A 21,291-nucleotide genomic window follows, 5' to 3' on the forward strand; every position below is an offset into this window, starting at 1 on the left:
CCAGCGGCAACCGGCTGAGCAGCGAGCCCACGCGGCGGGGCCGGTGCCCGCGGTGCCGCTCGCTCCCGGGATGGAGCCCCGTGAATGGACCGGCACCGAGAGCGCCCGCCTGGTCAGCCCGCGGGGCGGCCGCGCCGACGGCAGCCTCCGCCTCAAGAGGTACCGCCGGCACCGGCACCCATCACCGGCACCCATCACCGGCACCCATCACCCCGGCATCCATTGCCCCGGCACCCATCACCCCGGCACCCATCACCGCGCCACCCATCACCCCGGCACCCATCACCCGGGCACCCATCACCCCGGCACCCATCACTCCGGCACCTCATCACCGGCACCCATCACCCCGGCACCCATCGCCCCGGCATCCCATCACTGGTACCCATTGCCCTGGCACCCATTGCCCCGGCACCCCCACCACCGCCAGCACAACTCCATCACCGGCGCCTCCGGCACCGACGGTGCTCCCATCACCGGCACCCCCATCGCCCCGGCACCTCCGACACGCCGGTCACCGCCGGCACGTCCACCAGCACCGGCACACCATGGTCCCGACAGCCCCATCACCGGCGCTAGCACCTCCACCATCGGCACCCCCATCACCCTGGCACCACCACCCGCGGCACCCCGTCACCCCCGGGGTCCCCGGCAATTCCTCGCACCGTCACCTCCATTACCTCCCGCATCTGCAACCCCCGGTCCTCCCGCACCCGCTCTGCCGGCACCTGCTCGCCCATCATCCCTGGCACCTCCATCGCCCCCATCGCCCTCGGCTCCCCCGGCACCCGCAGCCCCCGGCACGCCGCGCAGCTCCCACCCCCGGCACCGGCACCGGCACCGCCGGCACGTCCGTCCCCGCCCGCGCCCGTGCCTTCATCCATCCGAGCGGACACGGCACCTCCGCAGTCCCCGCGCCAGCCCTGACCGTCCGCCACTTGCACCGTCACCCCGCCACCGGCACCTCCGCTCAAGCGGAACCAGTCCCACCGTGCGCCAGCCTCGCCCCCCCTCGGGTGTCCGTCCCGCACCTATCGGCGCCCAAACGTCTCCCACGCACCCGGTGCCATCCATCCATCACCCGCCCACACCGGTACCGTTCATCCGTGAGCCCCCGTCCCGGTGGGCTGCCCGTCCCCGCTCCCGCACTGCTGTCCCACGCACCGGGACCCGGCCCCCGCCGCCCCTTCCCCACGCCCCGTCTCCGCACCGGTGGCACGTCCCGCAGCCTGCCCCGGGCGCAACACCTCGTTCCCACCCGCAGCTCCCCGCGGGTACCCGCGCCAGTCCCGTCTTGGGTTCCGGCGGGAGCCCCGGGCCACCGCCTCCTGTCGCCGCCGCTCCCGTGGCTGCTCGTCCCGCTGGGGGGTTCGGCCGGTGCCCCACCGACTGCCCGGCTGCATACAGGAGGGCAGCAGCAGGACCCTCGGGGGGTCTGGGCAGGAGCCCCGAGCCGGTGTTACCGGCAGTGACCCCCGCCCCCAGTCTCTTCACAGGCTCTCCAGACCCCTCAGCACTGGCGGCTCCCCCGGCTCCTGATCCCCGCTGCCGCTGCAGCCCCCCGACCCCCAGCCCCGGGCAGGGCAGGCTCCAGGCCCGCCAGCAGCTGAGCGTCGCCTGCGCCGTCTGCTGCCTCTTCATGGTCGGGGAGGTGATAGGTAACAGCGGCGGGGCCGGGGTGGGGGGCTGCCGGCGGGCGGCGGGGTGCCAGCTGCTCTGTGCCCGCAGGAGGCTACCTGGCACACAGCCTGGCCATCATGACGGACGCAGCCCACCTGCTGACGGACGTGGGCAGCATGTCCGTCAGCCTCTTCTCCCTCTGGGTCTCCAACCGCGCTCCCACCAAGAGCATGACCTTTGGCTGGCACCGCTCAGGTGAGCTGAGGGGCTCCGGGGGACCCCCACTGCCGGGGTGGGGCTGATGGGTCTCACCCCACAGAGACACTGGGTGCGCTGGCCTCTGTCCTCTCCATCTGGGTTGTGACCGCGGCCCTGGTCTATCTGGCGGCCGCCCGCATCATCAGCAACGACTACGAGATCGAGGCGCGAGCCATGCTGGCCACGTCCGCCTGCGCCGTCGGCGTCAATCTGGTGTACGTCCCACGTGTGCACCCGTGTTCCCTGCGCCCCATCAGCCGAGTCCTGCCCCCTGTGCCCCTGGAACTCCAACTGTGCCCCCAGGTCACTTCATGTCCCTGTGCACCAGCCTTGAGTCCCCAGGCGCTGCCACCCCCACATTCCCTGTCCCCCATGTGCTCGGGGCTTCCAGTCCATGTGCCTACATCCCCACACCCCACATTCCCTAGTCCCCTAAGCAGTGCCTCCCAAGCCCTGTCATGAGCCCCAGGACCAATTCCTGCCCTGTTCCTGCACCTTCCAGCCCTGCTGCACCTCCAGCCCCACTCCTCCCGCTGTCCCCAGACCCAGGTGTGACTGCCTGTGCCCCCTCTGCCTGAGCAGGGCCAGCAGGGCCCCCACACCCTGTCAGTGTGGCACTGAGCCAGCCCTGCTCTTTCCAGCATGGCCTACATCCTGCACCAGTCCCCTGCAGGCCACGGCCATGGCACGGGGGCCTACGAGCAGCTGGAGAGCTCTGTGGCCTGCCAGCCCAGCTGCAGCCCCCTGCCCGGCAGCACCAGCGTGCGCGCAGCCTTCGTCCACGTGGTGGGTGATCTGCTGCAGAGCGTCAGCGTCCTCGTGGCTGCCACCATCATCTACTTCAAGGTGCCCGGGCTGGATGGCCCCAGTGCTGCCCGTGGGAGCAGCTCTCCCAGTGCCACGCAGGGTGCCACGTGGGCTCTGCCCCCAGCCTCACAGAGACCCTGCTCTCTGCAGCCCCAGTGCAAGATCGCAGACCCCATCAGCACCCTCTTCTTCTCGGTCTTCGTCCTTGGCTCCACCATCACGATCCTCAGAGACGTCTTCAGGGTCCTCATGGAAGGTGAGCAGTGAGTGAGAGGGGTGCGAGACTGCAGGTGCAGGGTGGGCACAGGGGCTACTGGAGCTACATCTGCCTCAGCACTTTGCCCATGAGGCAGCTCGCCTCCCCTGTGCCTCCCCTGCCCCACCTGAATCCCCCCAGTTCCTCCTCTCCACCACAGCCAGGTGCATTGGCCCCAAGGTGAGGCCTGTCTCACCCCAAGGCCACCATGCCCAGCCTGGCTCCCCTGGGGAAGCCCCAGCCCCAGTGGCTTCCCCCGGGAGGCCTCACCCAGGTGGGTGCTGTGTCCGGGCCCAAGGGTGGCCCCGTGTGACCAGGTGGCGCTGGCAGGGGCGCCGCGGGGCCTGGAGTTCGATGCGGTGAAGGAGGTGCTGCTGGGGGCCCGCGGGGTGCGGGGTGTCCACGACCTGCACCTCTGGGCGCTGACGCTGAGCCACGCCGCCGTGTCGGTGCACGTGGCTGTGGGTGAGTGACCCGCACAGGGCAAGGCTGGGTGCCATGGGGGCCACCGGCCGTGCCAGGAACGAGCCCCCTGCCCTGCTGCCCCCAGATGCCGGCGCTGACACTGAGATGGTGCTGCAGGAGGTCACTGCCCGGCTCCAGAGCAGGTTTGGCTTTGCCTCGTGCACGGTACAGGTGGAGCAGCACCAGGAGGAGTCAGCGGGCTGTCCCCACTGCCAGGACCCCCGAACCTGAGACCCCCCCTGCTGCTATGTTGGGCCAGACATGGCCCTGGCCCCAGCTCCTTGTGCTAGAGCCGGGCAGTGCTTGAGATCCCATCCCCTCCTCTACCCACCCCATGGCTGCGGAGCCGTGGGGTGGGATGGTGACTCCAGTGTGGTGTCCTGGGGGAATGGACACATGGCCTGGCCTGGCACGGGGGCTCCCTGGAATCTTCCACTCCCTGCTGTGCCACAGCTCCTGAGGTGGAATCCTGCCCCACCACCCATCCCCAGGGAGCCTGTCCGTCCTGGCAGGAAGGGACATCCCCCATGGGGGACCTCAGACCTGGCCTTGGCCCCGGCCCCCCACGCTGCTGCCTGGGCTCTGTCTGAATCCTCCTGTGCCTGGCCCTGACCCATTCCCTCTGTTGAGTCGTGCCTGTGCCCCTGGTGTCCATCTGTCCATCTGTGCCAGCAGCGGTGCCAGCGCTGCCAATAAATGTGTTGGAGCAGCAGCAGCAGTGCAGCAGACAGAGAGGCATGGGGAGGGAACTGGTGGAGTTGCGGGTGGGCCCCTAGAGCCAGAGCTACCAGCCATGCCCGTCCCGGTGCCAGTACCACCACAGCCATACAAAACCAACCACGTTTATTCTGCACAGCTGAACACGAGCTCAATGTGAGCGACTCCACAGCCCCCAGCCCCTCCCTGCCCTCTGTGGGGATGGAGGCGAGCACAAGCACAGCTCCACGCTGGTGGAGCCCACAGAGCTTCCACAGGGTCACACCCACAGCTCAGCCCCGGACACGCCAGGTCCCACAACCCCTGCCCAGCTCAGAGCAAACAGTGCAGACAGACCTTTCCAGGCCCAGAGCATGAGGACGAGTGTCCAGAGCATCCCAGGGAACGGCTGGGAGCAGCTGTCCCTCCTGCAGCAGACGCCCATCAGGAAAGAGCACCGAGGGCCCACAGCCCCATGCCAGCCCAGCTGGCCCCAGCCCCAAGCCCTGCCCAGGGTGAGCACATGGCAGCGCGAGGGACACACACCCCTACTCGGCTGGCAGCAGGGAGTGCTCAGGAGGGGCAGGGCTGCTGGGCGTGTCCCCATAGAGGACGCTGAAGCGGGCCTGGCACTCTGGGAGCAGCTGGTGGCCCACGCTGGAGGCCAGCCCTGCCAGGCAGTGTGCCCGCACAATGCCCGCCTGCCCGCCCGACACCAGCCACCCCTGCGAGTCCAGGTTGGGGCTGAAGCGCACCTGTGGAAGAGAGGAGCTCCTAAGGGACGGGGCTGGGGCGCTGGGACTCGGCCCCAGAGCAGAGCGGAGCCCCCCAAGCGCTGGGCTGGGGCTCACGCTGGCCCACTGACCTTGTGGAGGGCCTCCAGCTGCAGGCGGTCGAGGCTCAGCTCTGCCTTCAGCTCCTGCACGTGCATCCGGCGCATGGGCTCCCGGCTCGCCAAGTTCTGGAAGCTGCGCTGCAAAGCGTGGCACCACCTTGGGCTGCGGGCCCGAGGCAGCAGCAGTGCTTGCAGCATCACTCAGCCCTGCCCGAGGTAAGGGGCTGCCCCGACGCCCCAGCAGCACCTCCCGGCCCTGCCACAGCCCCAGGAGCCCTGCTCACGGGCCAGACCCTGGCTGCCCCGTCCTCTCCTACCAGGTCGGTGTCCTGGAATCGGATGTAGCTCCTGGCGACCATGTCACTGTAGCGATGGGTCCTGGGCAGGGCCTGCTCGCTGCCCTCGCGCCCGTCAGGGCTGCACGGCAGCAGGTCAGCTTTGTACACGGGCTGTGGGTGAGAGGCGGCTCAGGGCAGGGCGGACACAGACCCTGCTGCTCCTCTGCAGACAGGACCACCAGGCACCGGTGGGATGGGGGCCCAGGACAATTCCTATGGTCTCCCTGCCCCTGCTGGCCCCGTGTGCAGGGCTGGGTCCCCCGGGCACGATGGTCTCTTACAAATCTGCGGTCCGAGGAGCGCTTGATGTTGAGGGGGTTGACAGCCAGGTCAGGCAGCACCGCTGCCACCAGCTCACCGGTGATGTCACCCGCAGCTACTGTGTTCAACCAGTCCGAGCCAGAGATGCTCTGCAGGGACAGAGGGCTGGAGGGCACGGGGTTCCCACCACAAGCCCCAGCCCCAGCCGGGTCTGGCCTGGCCACTGGCACAGAGTGGCCCTACACTGGCCCTTACCCACACGGTGCCCTTGCGAGGGGCCACAAAATAGGCCTTGAAGCCCAGGTACCCAGCGTCGATGTAGTGGATCCCACAGAGCCCGTACCTGTGGAGGAAGGCACAGAATGAGGCCTGGGGTGCCTGACTCTGCTGTCACCAGGAATGCAAGAGCCAGGCACAGCCCACCTCCCCACAGAACTGGCCCAGGGTGAGGGGGCTGTTCTTGCTCCAGCAACATGTTGTAGAGTCCAGAGCAAGCAGAGCCAAGGCAGCTCCCAGAGGCCAAGAACCCACTGAGTTCCCAAACCCCTTTAGCAGCACACCTGCTGCCCAGTCCAGGGGTAGGCCATCCCCTGGTCCACCTGCCTCTGCCTCAGGCTGGCATGGCAGAGGGGATGTCCTGCTTTGCTGCTGCGGTGTGACACAAAACAGCAGAGCCCGTCCTTGCTGTGGCACAGCTGGACAGCCCCAAGGAGAGGGAAGCCAGAGGGGCCCCTGGGAAGCTGGACCAGGTCCTGGCAGCAGGACTGGCCCCCAGCACTCACGGGGCGTAGCAGTTGTCCTGGGCCACAGTGATGCCGTTGTAGGGCAGCAGCCAGGCCACCTCGGTGCTCAGGAACCGCTTGATGCTGTTGATGGGCTCGTAGAGCCGCCGCAGGTCCCAGAACTTGATCTTGCGATCGCTGCCCACCGTGACCAGGAAGTTGCTGAGCAGCAGGAGAAAGGCAGCACTGAGAGCCCTCCCAGGGAGAGGGAAGCTGGACCAGGTCCTGGCAGCAGGACTGGCCCCCAGCACTCACGGGGCGTAGCAGTTGTCCTGGGCCACAGTGATGCCGTTGTAGGGCAGCAGCCAGGCCACCTCGGTGCTCAGGAACCGCTTGATGCTGTTGATGGGCTCGTAGAGCCGCCGCAGGTCCCAGAACTTGATCTTGCGATCGCTGCCCACCGTGACCAGGAAGTTGCTGAGCAGCAGGAGAAAGGCAGCACTGAGAGCCCAGCACGGAGCCGTGCCCTGGCCCACCACAGGGCCCAGGCGGCCCCAGTCTTGCAGTGACCCAACTGCCCTCACCCTGGAAAGCCCAACCCAACCTCCCTGGTGCTGCAGAGCGCCAAGTGCCATTGGCACCACGGCCTCGCAACCCCTTCTTGACAAAAGGAAGAAGTTCCTCTCCTGGCAGCATCTGTGCCTGCTCCTGCCCTTACCTGTCAGCTTTGCACCACTCAATGCTCCGGACTGCCTGGTCATGGGCCAGAAAGCACTGGAAAGGGTAGAGCTTGAGGGAGGCGTCAGGCTGGTGCACGCACTGCAGCAGGGATTTGGTGAGCAGGTTCCACACCGCCACGGTGCCTGTGGAAAGACTCGTGTCCATCAGGCACTGCCAACGGCACAGGTGAGCAGCACAGGCAGGGCTGCAGGAGCTGCAGAGCATGGCAGCCAGGCTGGAGGCAGGGCTGGGGCTGGGGCACAGGTGCTTCAGTGGGGGACCAGCAGCAGCACAGGCAGGCCTGCAGGAGCTGCAGAGCATGGCAGCCAGGCTGGAGGCAGGGCTGGGGCTGAGAGCGGGTCAGGACAGAGGCAGGACACAGCAGCAGCACAGGCAGGGCCATGGGACACGGTGGCCAGGCTGGAGCTGGGGCTCCAAGCAGACAGCATGGTGGCAGGTCCTGGCAGCATAGCACAGAGCTGTGGATCACTGCAAGCCTAGCAGAAAACTCTCTCCAGGCAAGCTCAACAGATGTGGATAAGCCCAGAGCAACAGACAGGGACAACCAGCAACCAGCCTGGCAGTATGTCAGAACAACAATAGCCAGCCCAGAGAAGCCTTCCCCTGACCCAGGGCTGGGCAGAGGTGCCAGCACCAGCTGAGGCTGAGCAGTTGAGGCTCCAGTGCCTCTGCCAGGGTGAGGGCTGCTCCCCAAGTGCTGCCACAAGGCACAGAAAGAGACTCACCGTCATAAAACCCTGCTGCCAGGTGATGGTGGGGCTTGGAAGGCATCCAGGAGAGACTGAAGCACTGTCCACACTCAGATCCATTACCTGCCTGGATGGAGCCCACCTGAAGTGTGGCAATGCACTGCACCTGGGAGCCAAGGGAGAGCCCTGGGTCACAGCTCTGCACCAGTGCCATCCATGCCCCAAGAGCAGGATGCCTGGGGTGGGAGCGCGACACTGCTCTGCCCCTCCAACACTCTGCAGGTGCCAGGGCTCCCCAGGCTCTGCCACCTGCACCGCTGGGGGCTTGCCGGGTGCCAGCCCTGACAGGGATCACCATGGCAGGGAACACTGACCTTGCAGATAAGGTGCTTGTGGAGGGACCCATCTAGAAGAGAGCAGAAGGGGGTCAGGGCAGGCTTTGGCTGTCCTGGGAGCTCCCTGCCTGGAGCCTGGATTGCAGCTCCTCACGGCCCTGGCCAGGGCTCCCAGTCTCTGTCCTGCCATTCCCCTGGAGCAGTGTCCCCAGCACAGCAGGAGCTGAAGCACAGGGAGGAGCAAACTGGTGGCAGCAGGACTCCCAGGAGCCAGGCCTGCCTGTGCACTGGAGAAAGCAGCCCCTGAAACATGCCACAGGCAGAGATGATAGGCTCCTGCCCCACCATGGCCGGCACCAAAGCTGAGGTGACACGGTGACACACAGGGGCCAGACCTGACTCTGAGCACTCCAGGGAAGCAGAGCAGCTGTGCAGGATATCTGCTCCATGGCTGACAGGACTGGAGCAGGCAGGCAGTGCTCCTGGGGAGGGCAGGCTGCAGAGACCCCACACCAAACAGCTCAGGGCAGGATACCCACGGGACCACCACGCACCAGCTCTGTCTAACAGAGAATCTGTCCCCTGAACAAGAGTGCTGTGGGGACCTGTCCCACATCCATCGGGCCTGGGGTCCCTGACGCCCAGTGTGGGGCTGTCCTGCAGCACAGCGAGCACCAGACAGGCACATCACAGCCTGGAGCCTGGCAGCCGTGGGGGGAGACACGGAGGAGCTGTGCATCCTCCTTGGCACAGCTGCGGCAGCCAGGATGCAGAACGGACACCAGCCCCAGCTCTGCCAGGCAGAACACAGGACTGCGGGTTCCCAGCCAGCACAGCCCCCCAGTTTGGGACCCCCAGAGGGCCTGTCGGCACAGCCTGGCAGTGATCCCGTGGCTGGATGGCAGCGCTGCAGCCCAGGCTGAGGCGCAAGCACCGCGCGTGCAGCCGCAGCTCCGGCAGCGGCCGGGGGGGCCCGTCCCGCCGTGCCGGGGGGGCTGCGGCAGCGCAGGCACAGCCAGCACGGGGGGGCACAGGGAGCCGTTCCCTGCTGCCCGCGGGGGAGTGCTGCCTGCCGGCCACGGCTGAGCGCCCGCCGCCAGCACGCGCGGCCATCAATCCCGCTGGCTCGGCACAGTCATTACAGGCACCATTAGCCCCGCCGGCACAGCCCTCCTGTCCTGTGCTGACACACAGACACACTGCAGGGAGCAGCTCTGGCGGCAGGGAGATGGGGAATGGCTGGGCACACTCTCTGGGCTGCACCCCCACACCCTGCACCCCGCTGTGGCCACAGTGATGCTGCTGAGAACCCCCTCCCAGGGCCCAGCTCCTGGGGGCTGCCTGGGAGCTACATCCCAGCCAGGCTGCTGCAGTGCCCCTGAGACACAACCAAAGCAGCACTCTGCACGTGGCCTCTGGTCACACAGGCTGCGGGTAACGTTGGAGCTCTTCTCCACTGGAATTCAGCAATGGAGTTGTGGAAGCCATTGGAAGCAAGGCTTTGGCACTGAGGCTTGGATCTCTGGGCACAAGGGTACTCAAAGCAGGCCCCCAGCACCAAAAAGCAGCCTGGGATCCCACACTATACCTGTGGCAGATGCCAGGCTGGGGGCAGCAGGGTCCCAATCTCGGGGATCAGGTGGGCTCACTTCCCCACCATGCAGCCCCCAGACCTGCTGGCAGCTCCCCAGCACAGGAGGGTCCCAATCTCAGGGAGGTGGGCTCACTTCCCCACCATGCAGCCCCCAGGCTGGGGCACAGCCCTGCTGGCAGCTCCCCAGCACAGCAGGCTCCTGTGCACAGAGGAGCCCAGCCCGGGGCTCGCAGTCCCACCCTGGCACAGGTGGAGGAGGGCCAGGACGCCCCTGCTCGGCGGTGTGGCTCTTCCTACCTTTTACCTGGGTTGTCTTGGCGTGGTGCAGGGCCTCGGGGTGCGGCAGGGCGTACACCACCACCCTGCCATCTGAGAAGGCAGCGGCCAGCAGGCCCAGCCGGCTCATCTGTGGGTGCTGGGGATGGACAGATGGGCTCAGACATGGGGTCACCTCCCAGGACCCCTGGGGAACCCGGGGAAGCCCCCGAGCAGCACTCACCATCCGGGCTGCAGTGGGTGGCTCCCAGGCACCACTGGGGCAGAACTTCATGTCCCACACACAGCCGTAGTCAGCAGCGATGGCATAGGCCAGCCTGGCTTTGCTGGGAGAGCTGTGGGTGTGAGTTTGGCCATGAGTAACACGGCAGCTGGTGCCCAGCAGCTCCAACACACTCCAGTGTACACCACTAGCAGAGCTGGCCACCAGCACAGCCTCCTCGGGTTCAGGCTGTGGCTGGGACTCTGGGAGAGGACAAGCCTCACCACCCACGCAGCCATGGAGGGACACAAGATCGAGGCAGGCCCCAGCCCCAGGCCTGGCCACTCACCCCTGCTCCGTCTGCAGCGTGCCCAGGTCCCAGAGCTGCAGGAGGCCAGGGCCTGAGTGAAGCCCAGACACGCTGTGCGTCTCCTCCATGCTCCTGTGGCAGGACAGGGCCACGTACTGCGGGGCTGCGGAGCCCTCCGGGGTCGGGCACCACGCCATCGCCCACACCGGGCCGCCCACGAAGAAGGAGACATCCAGGCGCTCTGGGTGGGGCTGCAGAGAGCTGAACCTGTGGGTGGAAAGGGGTGAAGGCTCCTGCAGAGCTGGGCCAGGGGCTGGTGGGACCCCAGGGCACGGCACGGGCTGGCTGCCCAACCCATGGGTGCAGCCCTGGGGTAACCCCTGGTCCCAGACAGGCCTGGGGACACCCTGACAGCCACTGCCACGCCAGGGGGGGACAGCCTGGCAGGCAACAAACAGCCTGCTGGCCTGGGGACACCCCATCACACACCTGTTCAACCTGTACAAGGCACCATCATCCTTGATGCCCTCACGCTGGACGGAGAAGAGCGGAGACTTCTCCTCTGCCGGCAGGTACGGGGCAGCCTCGCTGTGCAGGCACAAGTGAGAGGGGGTCTCCCAGCCCTCACCCAGTCACCCCAGCACAGCCCTGTGCCCCAGCACCATCCCAGCCCCCATTGCTGGCCATGCTGCTCCACAGCCACATCCAAGAGACCCCCAAAACCCACAGCACACACAGAGGGGTGTGGGAGCACAGGCCACCCATCCTCTTGCTCACCCCAGCCACTGCTGGGACCTGCCCCACTTCTCCTCTGGCCCTGCTCCCTCCCTGCTCCCAGGGTACCTGTCAGAGAGACACGTCCACCTGTGTGCCACTGGGATCCAGTCGGGGAACTCCCACTGCGAGTGCTTCTGCTCCCGCCTGCAGTGCATGCCAGACCTCAGCCACGGCCCTGCACCTGCCACGTCCAGCACCCCTCCCCACAGCCCCTCCCCAGGCACGAGCAGCACCCCTACCTGCACTACCTGCATGCTGTGGCACAGCCTCCCCTTCTGCAGCACAGCCCCTGCCCTCTGCAGCCCTCCCGACCCAACTGTGCCCCACCCCACCCAGCAGAATACTGACATTGCCAAGGCGCGTGCTCCTGCACTCTTATATCGGTGCCACTGATGGCACCAGGACACACACACTGCTCCCTGCAGCCCCCCTGAGCCTCGGGCACCCCGAGCTTCCACTCACAGGCTGCAGGTAAGGCTGGAGCTCTTCTCCACTGGGGCCATGATGGAGTTGTGGAAGCCATTGGGGGCGAGGCCTCGGCACTGGGGCTTGGATCTCTGGGCACAAGAGCAGAGTCAGAGCAAGCCCTGAGGGACCACCTGTCCCAAAGGAACCACCACAGCCCCCGAGAACAGAGCTATGCCCAGCCACTATCAGCACGCCACACTGGGCTGGAGACACGCAGCCCTGCTGTGGGAGCTGCCAGGAGGCCAGGACCCCTTCAGGAGCTGCCCCACCTCTCCCTGCTCCCTCTCCCAGAGCACCTGTCCCTGATCCTGTCCCCACTGGCCCTCACCCGGGGCTGCCACTGGCCTTGTGCCTCCCCTGCATGCCACCCCGTCCCAGCTGGCCTGCATGGGACAGCAGGGGCCCTGTGGGACAGCAGGGGCACTGGAGCTGTGCGTGCTGGGAACAGGCGAGCGGGGCCCAGGCAGAGCCCCAGCCCCTGCCCTCACCCCCGTGGCTGCCGTCCTCCCGCCGTGCCCGCGGGGTGCCTCCAGCTCCGGCTCCGACGCCTCGCTGAGCAGCGTGTCGCTGCCCTCCTCCTCCTCCTCCTCCGCCTGCAGCACCTCCTGCGAGGGCACGAAGTCAGCATCTCCTGCGGGGTCGTCGCTGTCCGCGTCCTCCTCCCTCCTCCTCCTCCGGCGCTTCCTCTGGCCGGGCTCGGGCGCGCCCTGGGCGGGAGCAGGGGGCTGGCACGCGGGCATCAGCTCCTCCGCCAGCTCCTGCAGGTACAGCAGAGCCCTGCAACGCCAGGGCAGCGCCCGCAGGTGAGCAGCAGCATGGCACAGCGCGGGCCAGCCCTGCCTCCCTCCCTCCAGGCCGGGCTCTGGGCACTGAACCCGCAGTCTCCCCCGCCCTGGACTCCCTGGAGCTCGCCCTGCTACCACCAACAAGCTGCTCCTGCTCTGTCAGGAACCAAGGAAATTCCTCCTGCCACAGGCAGCTGCTGCGCCCTGCCAGGGGCTCCTGGATCCAAACACATTCCCTAAAGTGGGAAAGGATTGGTCTGTGAGGCATCAGTACATCCCACCAACAGGGGACAAAGTCCTACAGGACAGACACTGAGACCCTCTGGGGAGGCAGATCCTTGAATCATGGAATCGTGGAATGGTTTGGGATGGAAGACTCTAAAGCTCATTCAGCTCCAACCCCGTGCCAAGGGCAGGGACACCTCCCACTAGACCAGGTTGTGCAAGGCCGGTTCAGCCTGGCCTGGAACACTTCCAGGGATGGGGCAGCCACAGCTCCTCTGGGCACCCTGTGCCAGGGCCTCAGTTAGGGAAGGGTTTCCTCCCTAACCAACGCTCACAGTGGGAAGCCACTCCCCTGTGTGCTGTCCTTACAGCCCCTTGTCCAAATGCCCTCTCCTGTCCCTCTGGGCACCGTAAGAGGCTCCACGGTCTCCCCGGAGCTCTTTCTTAGGCAGGCTGACCGCCCCAGCTCTCTCACGTGTCTCTCGAGCACAGTGCCCCCGGCCCCGGCTGTCACCCCCACTCACACTTTGGCCGCCCGCCTCTTGGGCCGCCCGCCCCGCGGGGTCTCGGCGCCGTCCCGCTCCTCGCCGCCGCCCAGCGCCTTGTCCACCCGGACGGGCTCGGGGGCCCGCGACAGCTCCAGCAGCAGCACCTCGGCCTTGCCCTTCCTGCCGCGCCGCCCGGCAGCCCGCGGCGCTGGCACTGCCCCGTTGGCGCTGCCCGCGGCCGCGCCGCCGGCACAGGCTCGGGGCCGCCCCGCTTTCCTCGGGCATTGCGCGGCTCCGGCTCCATGCTCACAGTCCGGACCCGCCGCCGGCTGCTCCTCCCCTGCCCCAAACACCGCAATCAGCGCAAGGCCCCTCGGCACGCTCGGTGTCCCGCAGCGCCGCGGGCGGCGGCACCGGCTCGCGCCCCCGCCCCGGTACACACGGAGCGCTCTCTGCTCACCCTCCCGCTCCCCGCTGCGGCTCCGGCTCCGCCCGGCAGAACCCGAGCGTCGTCCCGGCCGCTCCCGGACACTCCGCTCCCGGCACGGCGGCCCGCGGGCGGCGCCTGACGCCATCGGGGCTCCCAGAGCCGCGGCCCCGGTGCGGGCCGCGCCGCCAGCACCGAACCGGAACCGGGGACGGCCAAACCGCTGACGTTACAAGGACGCGACGGGCGCGGCGTGGGCCGGGGCGTGAGCCGGCCCCGGCGGGGCGTGTCCATGCAAATGCTGTCCCGCCGCGCGGCATGCCGGGGCCTGTCCCGCGCCTGTCCCGCGCCCGGTGGTTAACAACAGAGCTGAACTTTATTGATAGGGAAGTAACTATTGGAGAATAAGGGTTCTGTTTCCTGCGGATCCTGACTCGCGCGCCGAAGCACTCGCGGTCCCTGCTCGCCGCGATGGTGACACGGCATTGCACAGCCCGGCCCTGCATCGAGGTTGTGGTTAACAACAGAGCTGAACATTATTGATAGAGAAGTAACTATTCGAGAATAAGGCTTCTGTTTCCTGCGGATCCTGACTCGCGCGCCGAAGCACTCGCGGTCCGTGCTTGCCGCTGATAGTGACAGGGCAGTGCACAGCCCGGCCCTGCATCGAGGACGGGGCGAGGGACACGGCAGCCGTGGGGTCTGGGACTGCGGGTGTGGGAGGCGGCGCGCGGGGGCTCTGGGATTCTCCGGCAGGACGGGAAAGCAGCGAGGGCAGTCCGGCCGTGCTCCCGGCGCGCGGTTCGAGGCTAGCCGTGGGTTCAGGGGCATCCCAGGGCGCTCGCTCGCGCCCGGGAGACATATCCCCATTCCCCGCAGTAATGGGCCAGCAGATCCCTAAAGGGGGCCTATGGACTGCTGCCATCGAGGCCGGGATGGTCCCGGCCTGTCCCACGCGGGGTCTGCAGGAGCAGGGAAATACCCCATGAAAGGGTTCCTCGCCGGGAGCGGGGTGCAGAGATGGTCCCGCTCGGTGAGCGCTGCCTGGGTCACACCCGGCTGAGTCCGGGAGTTCAGCCGGACTTACAGCAGGAATTTGACGCACCCCGAGTTGGACGAAGTCTCTGCCCCTGTCTGTCCCTTCTGCAAGGTCGGGGGGCTGGCCGGGACGCTAACCCTAGCCTTGCCATCCCACCGAGCACACAGTGGGGCTGGAGGCGCTTCCGGACCCACGGGCCGGAGCCTGGAGAGGCGAGGCTGGGCTGCTTCTGCACAGAGATGGGGCAGGGAAGGCAAGGCTGGGCCCTTCTGCACAGATGGAGATGGGGCAGGGAAGGCAAAGCTGGGCCGCTTCTGCAGAGATGGAGATGGGGCAGGGAAGGCAAAGCTGGGCCGCTTCTGCAGAGATGGAGATGGGGCAGGGAAGGCAAAGCTGGGCCGCTTCTGCAGAGATGGAGATGGGGCAGGGACCGGGCGCTGAGGCCCCGTGGAGTCGGGCTTGCAACACTGCTGCTGCGTCCGAAACCATGCTGAAACAACTGGGAATACCAACAAACAACGTGTGCACGCTACCTGTAGTTAACACCCTGATTACTCTCCCTCCAAACAACGAAATCAGGGAGAATGTGAACATGCTCTCCCTACCAAAGGTATGCAGTCACGCTGCACAGGCTGATGCCGCACGGGCCAGCACTCCCGGAGAGCAGGACCTGCAGTTCCATCCCTGCGCTGTGAGCCCGCAGCTCCCGCACGGCCGGGCCCGCACACGCGAGGTCTCCGCGCGGGCTGCGTCCCGTCATGCCGCGCGGCGGGGATAATTTGCATAGACACGCCCCGCCCCCGCCAGAACAGCGGTGCTATTTACATGGCCCCGCCCCCGCGGTCCCGGTGCCGGTGCCGGTCGGGCCGTGGGGCACCGCCGGTCGCGCTTCCCCGCCCCCGCACCACCCGCCGACCGGCCAGGCCCCGGGGAAAGCGGCCAGGGCCAGAGCGACCCGCGCTCTCCCCCACCAGCCCGGCTCGGGGGTCTGCCAGAAGCACAGCCCGAGTGCCACCGACTCGCCGAGGAGGGCAAGCCAGCGGCCATCACCACACTGTCATCGTTCCCCCAGAGGAGGGGCCTAGGGACGCGGAAGACCCGTCTGTGCTGCAGCATGGAGTGGGAGGAGAGGCCCCAAGGAAGGTGCAGAGCTGTGCCAGTGGTGACATGGATGACACAAGTGCCAGGGCTCTGCCACACCACAGATGGCACACACAGGGTACTGGGGCCTGGTTTATTAGTGTCCATGCAGCTGCTCTGACTACTGATCCACATTCTTAACGCGCAGGACCACAGGCACTGAGGTGCAGGGGATCATGCCCAAGTCTGTGATGACCAAATCCACCAGGTCTGGGGGCGTCACGTCGTAGACCAGGTTAAGAAGGCGTAGGGACTTGTTCTCTGCCCAGCCCCCAAGCTGGGCCTGGCCCTTCCGGAGCACGATCAGGTCATCAGGGTCATCTGCAGAGAGTGGAGAAGCAATCAGGACCAGGGGAGGGACAGCACCTCTCCATCCTGCCCCTGGAGCAGCACACACCACCACTGCCTGCCACGTGCCCCTGCCTGCAAGTGACCCCTTGCCCAGGAAGAGGGATGGCAGGGCCGAGCACTGTCATGGTCCACAGCAGGGACTGGGAGAGAAGGTCCCAGGGGGGAGGAAAGGCACAGAAGCCGTACCCAGCTCGTTGGAGACAAAAGAATCTGTCTGCACCCGCTCGCAGAACTTGTAGGTCTCGCAGCAGACCAGGACGGGCACGTTGTAGGCCTTGGAGACCAGCGCGATCTGCGAGGTGCCCACGCGGGACATGACAGAGCCGTTGGCCAGCAGCGCGTGGGCTCCCAGCAGCACTTTGGACACCTGTCGGGAGGCACAGGCTCTGTCAGCAGCGTCGGTGGCAGCGCCGCCTCCCCGGGCCGCGGCAGGGCCTCACCTCGGGCAGCACGTAGGAGATGGCGTTGATCATGACGTAGGTGCAGTGGATGCCGCGGCGGACCAGGCGGCGCAGCGTCTGGCGGCCCTCCAGGCGCGGCCGGCTGTCCACCACGATCACGCGGAAGGCGCGCCCCTGCTTGGCGTGGGCGTCGCACAGCGTCCGGTTCACCAGGGAGGAGCTGCGGGGCGCCCGTCAGGAGCTGCCTCCCGCCACAGCAGGCTCCCCCCGGCCACCATACCGCCCTTACCCTTGTGAGCGCTGCCCTTCCAGAACCCTCCTGCACGAGGGCTCCCAGGGCACGTCTCCCTGTCCTTGCACAAGGAAGCACCCTGGGAAAGGTGATGTCTCAGCCCTCCCTGGAAGCAGCACTGACCTGTTGCAGCCTGAATTGCTGCTAGTGAAGTCCAAGGTAAAGAGGCAAAAAAGGCCTTTGCATAACAGCCTCCCTGTGTGTGACCAGCACAAGGGACTCTGCCGTTCCACACTCTCTCCCAGCTTCCCTCTCACAACACTCCCGTCCTGCATTGGCCTCCTGCCCCTGCTCCTTGCTGTGCCCAGCATACATAGCACACCTGGACTCTTGCTGCAGCAATCTCTGGTTCTTTTCCCCACCTCTACTTCCTGGGATGCAAACTTCCATATATTTGCTTCCCGACATTTGACTTTGTTGCACTTTGTTTAAAACCCAGTGAACAACCCTGGCTGTTCTGTAAGGGCCCTGGGTGGAGGGAGCTGTGGCTCTGGGGCTCTTGGAATCCAACTTCGTACCAGGTAGGACAGTGCTGAGCCCTGTGCAGGACCATCACAGCCTCACCTCCCATGCTGTTCCATCCCCTCTCCTACCCGCTGGATCAGCTGCCTGTGCTCTGTGCTCACCATCCATACACCAGTATCACGTCGTGGTCATTGATCTTCTCAAAGGCAGACCTTGAGATGGCCTCAGCTGCCAGGACAATCTTCTCTCGCAGGTATTTGTCGATCACGTCCTGGAGCTTCTCCTTTGCCTAGGGAGAGATATCACATACAGACATTCTTGCTCTCAGCAGCTCCCGGGTTTGAGCCAGTGGGGATCAGGCTCTTCCCCCCAGTAACCAGCTTTCAGTTCCACTGCAGCACTGTTCTGTGTCTGCATCCCATCCCTGCTCAGCTCCTTCACCCAGGGCCTGGAGCCTGCCACTGAGCAAGGCCACTCACCTCATCCTCTCTGAGGGTGTCTGGCAGGCATGAAATCTCCTTCTTGAGGAACTTGATGGCATTGCCCATGCTGGCTGAGAGAGGCCGGCACTGGTTCAGGAAACTGTGGAACAAATGGGCTTAGCTCCAAAGCAGCCTGGAGGGCCAGCACAGGGAGAGGGAGGGTGGGCAGGAAGGCAGAAGCCTAGGAAAGTCAACCAGAGTTTGGGTGGACACCAGCCCAGAGATGTAAACAATGGACCACACTCTGTGGAGCTTTGGTCCCTCTTTTTGCTTCCTGACATTTGATTTTGTTGCAGTTTGTTTAAAACCCAGTGAACAACCCTGGCTGTTCTGTAAGGGCCCTGGGTGGAGGGAGCTGTGGCTCTGGGGCTCTTGGAATCCAACTTCGTACCAGGTAGGACAGTGCTGAGCCCTGTGCAGGACCATCACAGCCTCACCTCCCATGCTGTTCCATCCCCTCTCCTACCCGCTGGATCAGCTGCCTGTGCTCTGTGCTCACCATCCATACACCAGTATCACGTCGTGGTCATTGATCTTCTCAAAGGCAGACCTTGAGATGGCCTCAGCTGCCAGGACAATCTTCTCTCGCAGGTATTTGTCGATCACGTCCTGGAGCTTCTCCTTTGCCTAGGGAGAGATATCACATACAGACATTCTTGCTCTCAGCAGCTCCCGGGTTTGAGCCAAGTGGGGATCAGGCTCTTCCCCCCAGTAACCAGCTTTCAGTTCCACTGCAGCACTGTTCTGTGTCTGCATCCCATCCCTGCTCAGCTCCTTCACCCAGGGCCTGGAGCCTGCCACTGAGCAAGGCCACTCACCTCATCCTCTCTGAGGGTGTCTGGCAGGCATGAAATCTCCTTCTTGAGGAACTTGATGGCATTGCCCATGCTGGCTGAGAGAGGCCGGCACTGGTTCAGGAAACTGTGGAACAAATGGGCTTAGCTCCAAAGCAGCCTGGAGGGCCAAGACAGGGAGAGGGAGGGTGGGCAGGAAGGCAGAAGCCTAGGAAAGTCAGCCAGAGTTTGGGTGGACACCAACCCAGAGATGTGAACAATGGACCACACTCTGTGGAGCTTTGGTCCCTCTGCTCTGGCACTGGGAGCCCTCACCTGATGTGTGGCTTCAGCTTGGCCACCAAGTCCCGTGAGAGCTCCTCATTGGGGGGAGTGGAGTAATCCCGGATCAGCTGAGACAAGGAGAAAGGGAGTATGATCTCAGGGCACCCCGCCTGATGGGCTGCAGTGGGGCACACACGTCCTGCACAGCCTGACACGCTGCCTGGAGGGGCAAAGGGTGCTCCAGGGACTCAAAACAGCAGGGAGAGTGCTACGAAAGGACCCTGCTGTGGCACGAGCCAAAGGAAGAGGCTGAGGATGACTGAGCACAGATAGAGCCCCAGCAGTCAGGGCACAGGAACACACCCCTGCAGGCAGCACAGAGTCCCTGCTGCCAGGCAGCTGCTCAGGTACCTGTTTGAAGACTTCGAGCAGCGCGATGCAGCGGGCGTTGGAGCCGTTGATGATGCCCTGGGAGTACTGCAGGCCGAGGCGCACCACTGCCGGGTGGATCACTGTGGAGGGGATGCTGCAGGGACCAGTGGGAGGGGGCTGTCAGCACCTCTGCAGCCCAAAACACTCAACCCATTCATGAGCCCCAGCCCAGCAACCCAAGGGACGGCCCAGGAAGGGGGCTGGCAGAAACCTGAGGAGCCAGGCTCACCCCACAGCCCCTTCTCCTGTGGCCCTGCACTCTCCCCATAGGAAAGATATTGGGCTGCCCCTACTGCCACTCCCCAAAGCAAGCAAAACGTCCCCCACCACTCCATCAGGTGTATCCCACATACAGGACTATGACACCCCTCCTCCAGAGCCATTCTGCAGCCAGGCCAGCCCAGGCCTTGGGCTGGGGAGGCTCTGTACCTCATCTGCTGCGTCAGTGGCTTCTTCCGGCTGTACTGGTGGAGGTGGGAGAACAGGTTGACCTTGGTGCCGTAGTCCTGCCTCAGAGGTACCTGCAGCCAAGTGTTGTGATGGCTCACCCAGAGCTCTGCTCATTCCAGGGCCACCAGTCACACCCAGCACTTGCTCAGGGCACGCAGTTCCCCTCTGCTCTTCAGAGAGCAGGCTCTGGTCCCACCATGTGCCCCCCCAGGCCCTCTGCAGCACAGCTGCCCCAGGTGTGCAGCCTGTCACCCAGACCTCCTCCTACCTGCTGCCTCTCCAGCTTCTTGGCCAGTTTCCTCTGGGCAGCAGGGTCATCCACCTGCACATGCTCGGGCAGCCGCTTCACCACTGCAAGGACAGCTGGGATGAGGCCAAGCTGCTTTGGTGCACCCCCAAATTCAGGGAAGGCAGGGCAGCACCCAGGGACAGGCAGAACCCAGAGCACGGATGGATCACATGGGCATTCTCCACCTGTGCCCACACCAGACCCTCCCATGCTGCTCACCACCCTCTGCACCCCGTGGTGCTGACAGCCTTACTGGACTGGGGCTCGGTGGGGCTCTGCCGGGGCTTGGCCGTCGTGGCTGCCTGGCTCAGCTCTGCCTTCCTGGCCTGCTTCTGGGCCCGCTCAGCCTCCTGCTTAGCCCGGCGCTCCGCTCGCAGCTCCGCTTTGCTCTTGCCCGCCGCGGGTTTCTCGCCGTCACCGGGGCCATCAGCCGAGGCAGGGGGGGCCGTGGGCTGAGCAGCTGCTGTGGGGAGAAGGGGAGTCTGTGCCCAGTGTCGCCGGGAGATGCAGCCCAGTGCGAGGGGCAGCCCGCGGCAGGAGAGCCCCCTCGGCACCGCGCAGCCGACACGGCACGCCGGGGCAGCCCCGCGCACTGCAGCCCCCCAGCGCGGCTGTCCGAGGGCCCGGGCCGGGGCACGGCGTGGGGCCACACCCAGGGGTCCCGCTGGAAGACACGGCGGGCTCCGGGCGCTGCCGGCCCGGCACACCCGCGGGCCCGGCCCGGCGCTGCCGCTCGGGGCTCTGCGGGACGCGGCGCTCACCGCGCGGCTGCCCCGCCTCGGGGGGCGCACCCAGCTCCGCGGGCTCGCCCGACGGCCCCTTCTCGCTCCTCTTCTTCTTCTTCTGCTGCTTCTTCTCCTTCCGCAGCTGCAGCTTCTCCTCCCGGGAGAGCTCCGGGGCCTGTGAGCACACAGCGTCAGGCGGCGCGGACCCCGCTCCCCGCGCCGGCCTCACACCGGCCCCGGCCCCGGCCTCACACCGGCCCCGGCCCCGCTCCCGGCCCCGGCCTCACACCGGCCCCGGCCCCGCTCACCTGCGGTCCCGCCGGCACTGGCGCAGCTCCCTCGGGGTTCCCACCTAGAATGACGGGAGCGGGAGGGTGAGCGCGGCCGGGTCCCCGTGTCCCGGTGCCGTGTCCCGGTGCCGGTCCCGGCCGCACTCACCCTCCCGCTCCGCCATGGCCCGCGCGCCGCGCTCAGCGCCCCCTGCCGGCCGGCGGCTCCTCGCCACCCGCGGGCGGCCGCTCCTCGCCGTGACGCGATGACGTCACCCCGGTGCGGGGCCGGTCCGTTCCCGGGGGTGCTCCCGGGCCCCGCCCCC

The 21,291-nt window shown here is 66.3% G+C and overlaps 3 protein-coding genes across 6 annotated transcripts; 1 reads left to right on the forward strand and 2 right to left on the reverse strand.

The window, feature by feature from the left end:
- The first annotated feature begins 38 nt into the window (after positions 1-38).
- SLC30A3 (solute carrier family 30 member 3) lies at positions 39-4,116 on the forward strand. The gene is made up of 8 exons (XM_039710805.1): positions 39-159; positions 1,483-1,655; positions 1,726-1,872; positions 1,937-2,090; positions 2,517-2,721; positions 2,833-2,938; positions 3,269-3,403; positions 3,489-4,116. Exons 1-8 carry the CDS (start codon positions 71-73, stop codon positions 3,632-3,634), a joined length of 1,155 nt encoding a protein of 384 aa, XP_039566739.1. The 5' UTR covers positions 39-70; the 3' UTR covers positions 3,635-4,116.
- Positions 4,117-4,229: 113 nt separating this feature from the next.
- GTF3C2 (general transcription factor IIIC subunit 2) lies at positions 4,230-13,793 on the reverse strand. Its single transcript, XM_039710806.1, has 18 exons — positions 13,606-13,793; positions 13,182-13,485; positions 12,136-12,424; positions 11,642-11,736; positions 11,246-11,323; positions 10,892-10,990; positions 10,442-10,669; positions 10,114-10,225; positions 9,912-10,029; positions 8,060-8,091; positions 7,722-7,851; positions 6,974-7,118; positions 6,571-6,732; positions 5,789-5,876; positions 5,554-5,682; positions 5,252-5,383; positions 4,965-5,072; positions 4,230-4,854 (listed from the first exon to the last, which is right to left on the reverse strand). Exons 1-18 carry the CDS (start codon positions 13,718-13,720, stop codon positions 4,648-4,650), a joined length of 2,571 nt encoding a protein of 856 aa, XP_039566740.1. The 5' UTR covers positions 13,721-13,793; the 3' UTR covers positions 4,230-4,647.
- Positions 13,794-15,826: 2,033 nt separating this feature from the next.
- Positions 15,827-21,285, reverse strand: EIF2B4 (eukaryotic translation initiation factor 2B subunit delta). Of its 4 annotated transcripts, none has more exons than XM_039710800.1 (13): positions 21,135-21,285; positions 21,005-21,048; positions 20,763-20,871; positions 20,225-20,431; positions 19,951-20,033; positions 19,662-19,753; positions 19,212-19,326; positions 18,852-18,928; positions 18,561-18,663; positions 18,242-18,369; positions 16,543-16,723; positions 16,289-16,469; positions 15,827-16,072 (listed from the first exon to the last, which is right to left on the reverse strand). In XM_039710800.1, the coding sequence occupies exons 1-13, from the start codon at positions 21,148-21,150 to the stop codon at positions 15,873-15,875; spliced, it is 1,536 nt and encodes a 511-aa protein (XP_039566734.1). In that variant the 5' UTR covers positions 21,151-21,285; the 3' UTR covers positions 15,827-15,872. The 4 variants fall into 4 exon arrangements, with proteins under 4 accessions (XP_039566734.1, XP_039566733.1, XP_039566732.1 ...); XM_039710799.1 differs by having other exon boundaries at positions 20,225-20,434; XM_039710798.1 differs by having other exon boundaries at positions 20,733-20,871; positions 21,135-21,284.
- Positions 21,286-21,291: the final 6 nt, after the last annotated feature.

Source organism: Passer montanus, unplaced genomic scaffold (genome assembly GCF_014805655.1).
Source record: "Passer montanus isolate IOZ18808 unplaced genomic scaffold, ASM1480565v1 scaffold232, whole genome shotgun sequence".
Lineage (NCBI taxonomy): Eukaryota > Metazoa > Chordata > Aves > Passeriformes > Passeridae > Passer > Passer montanus.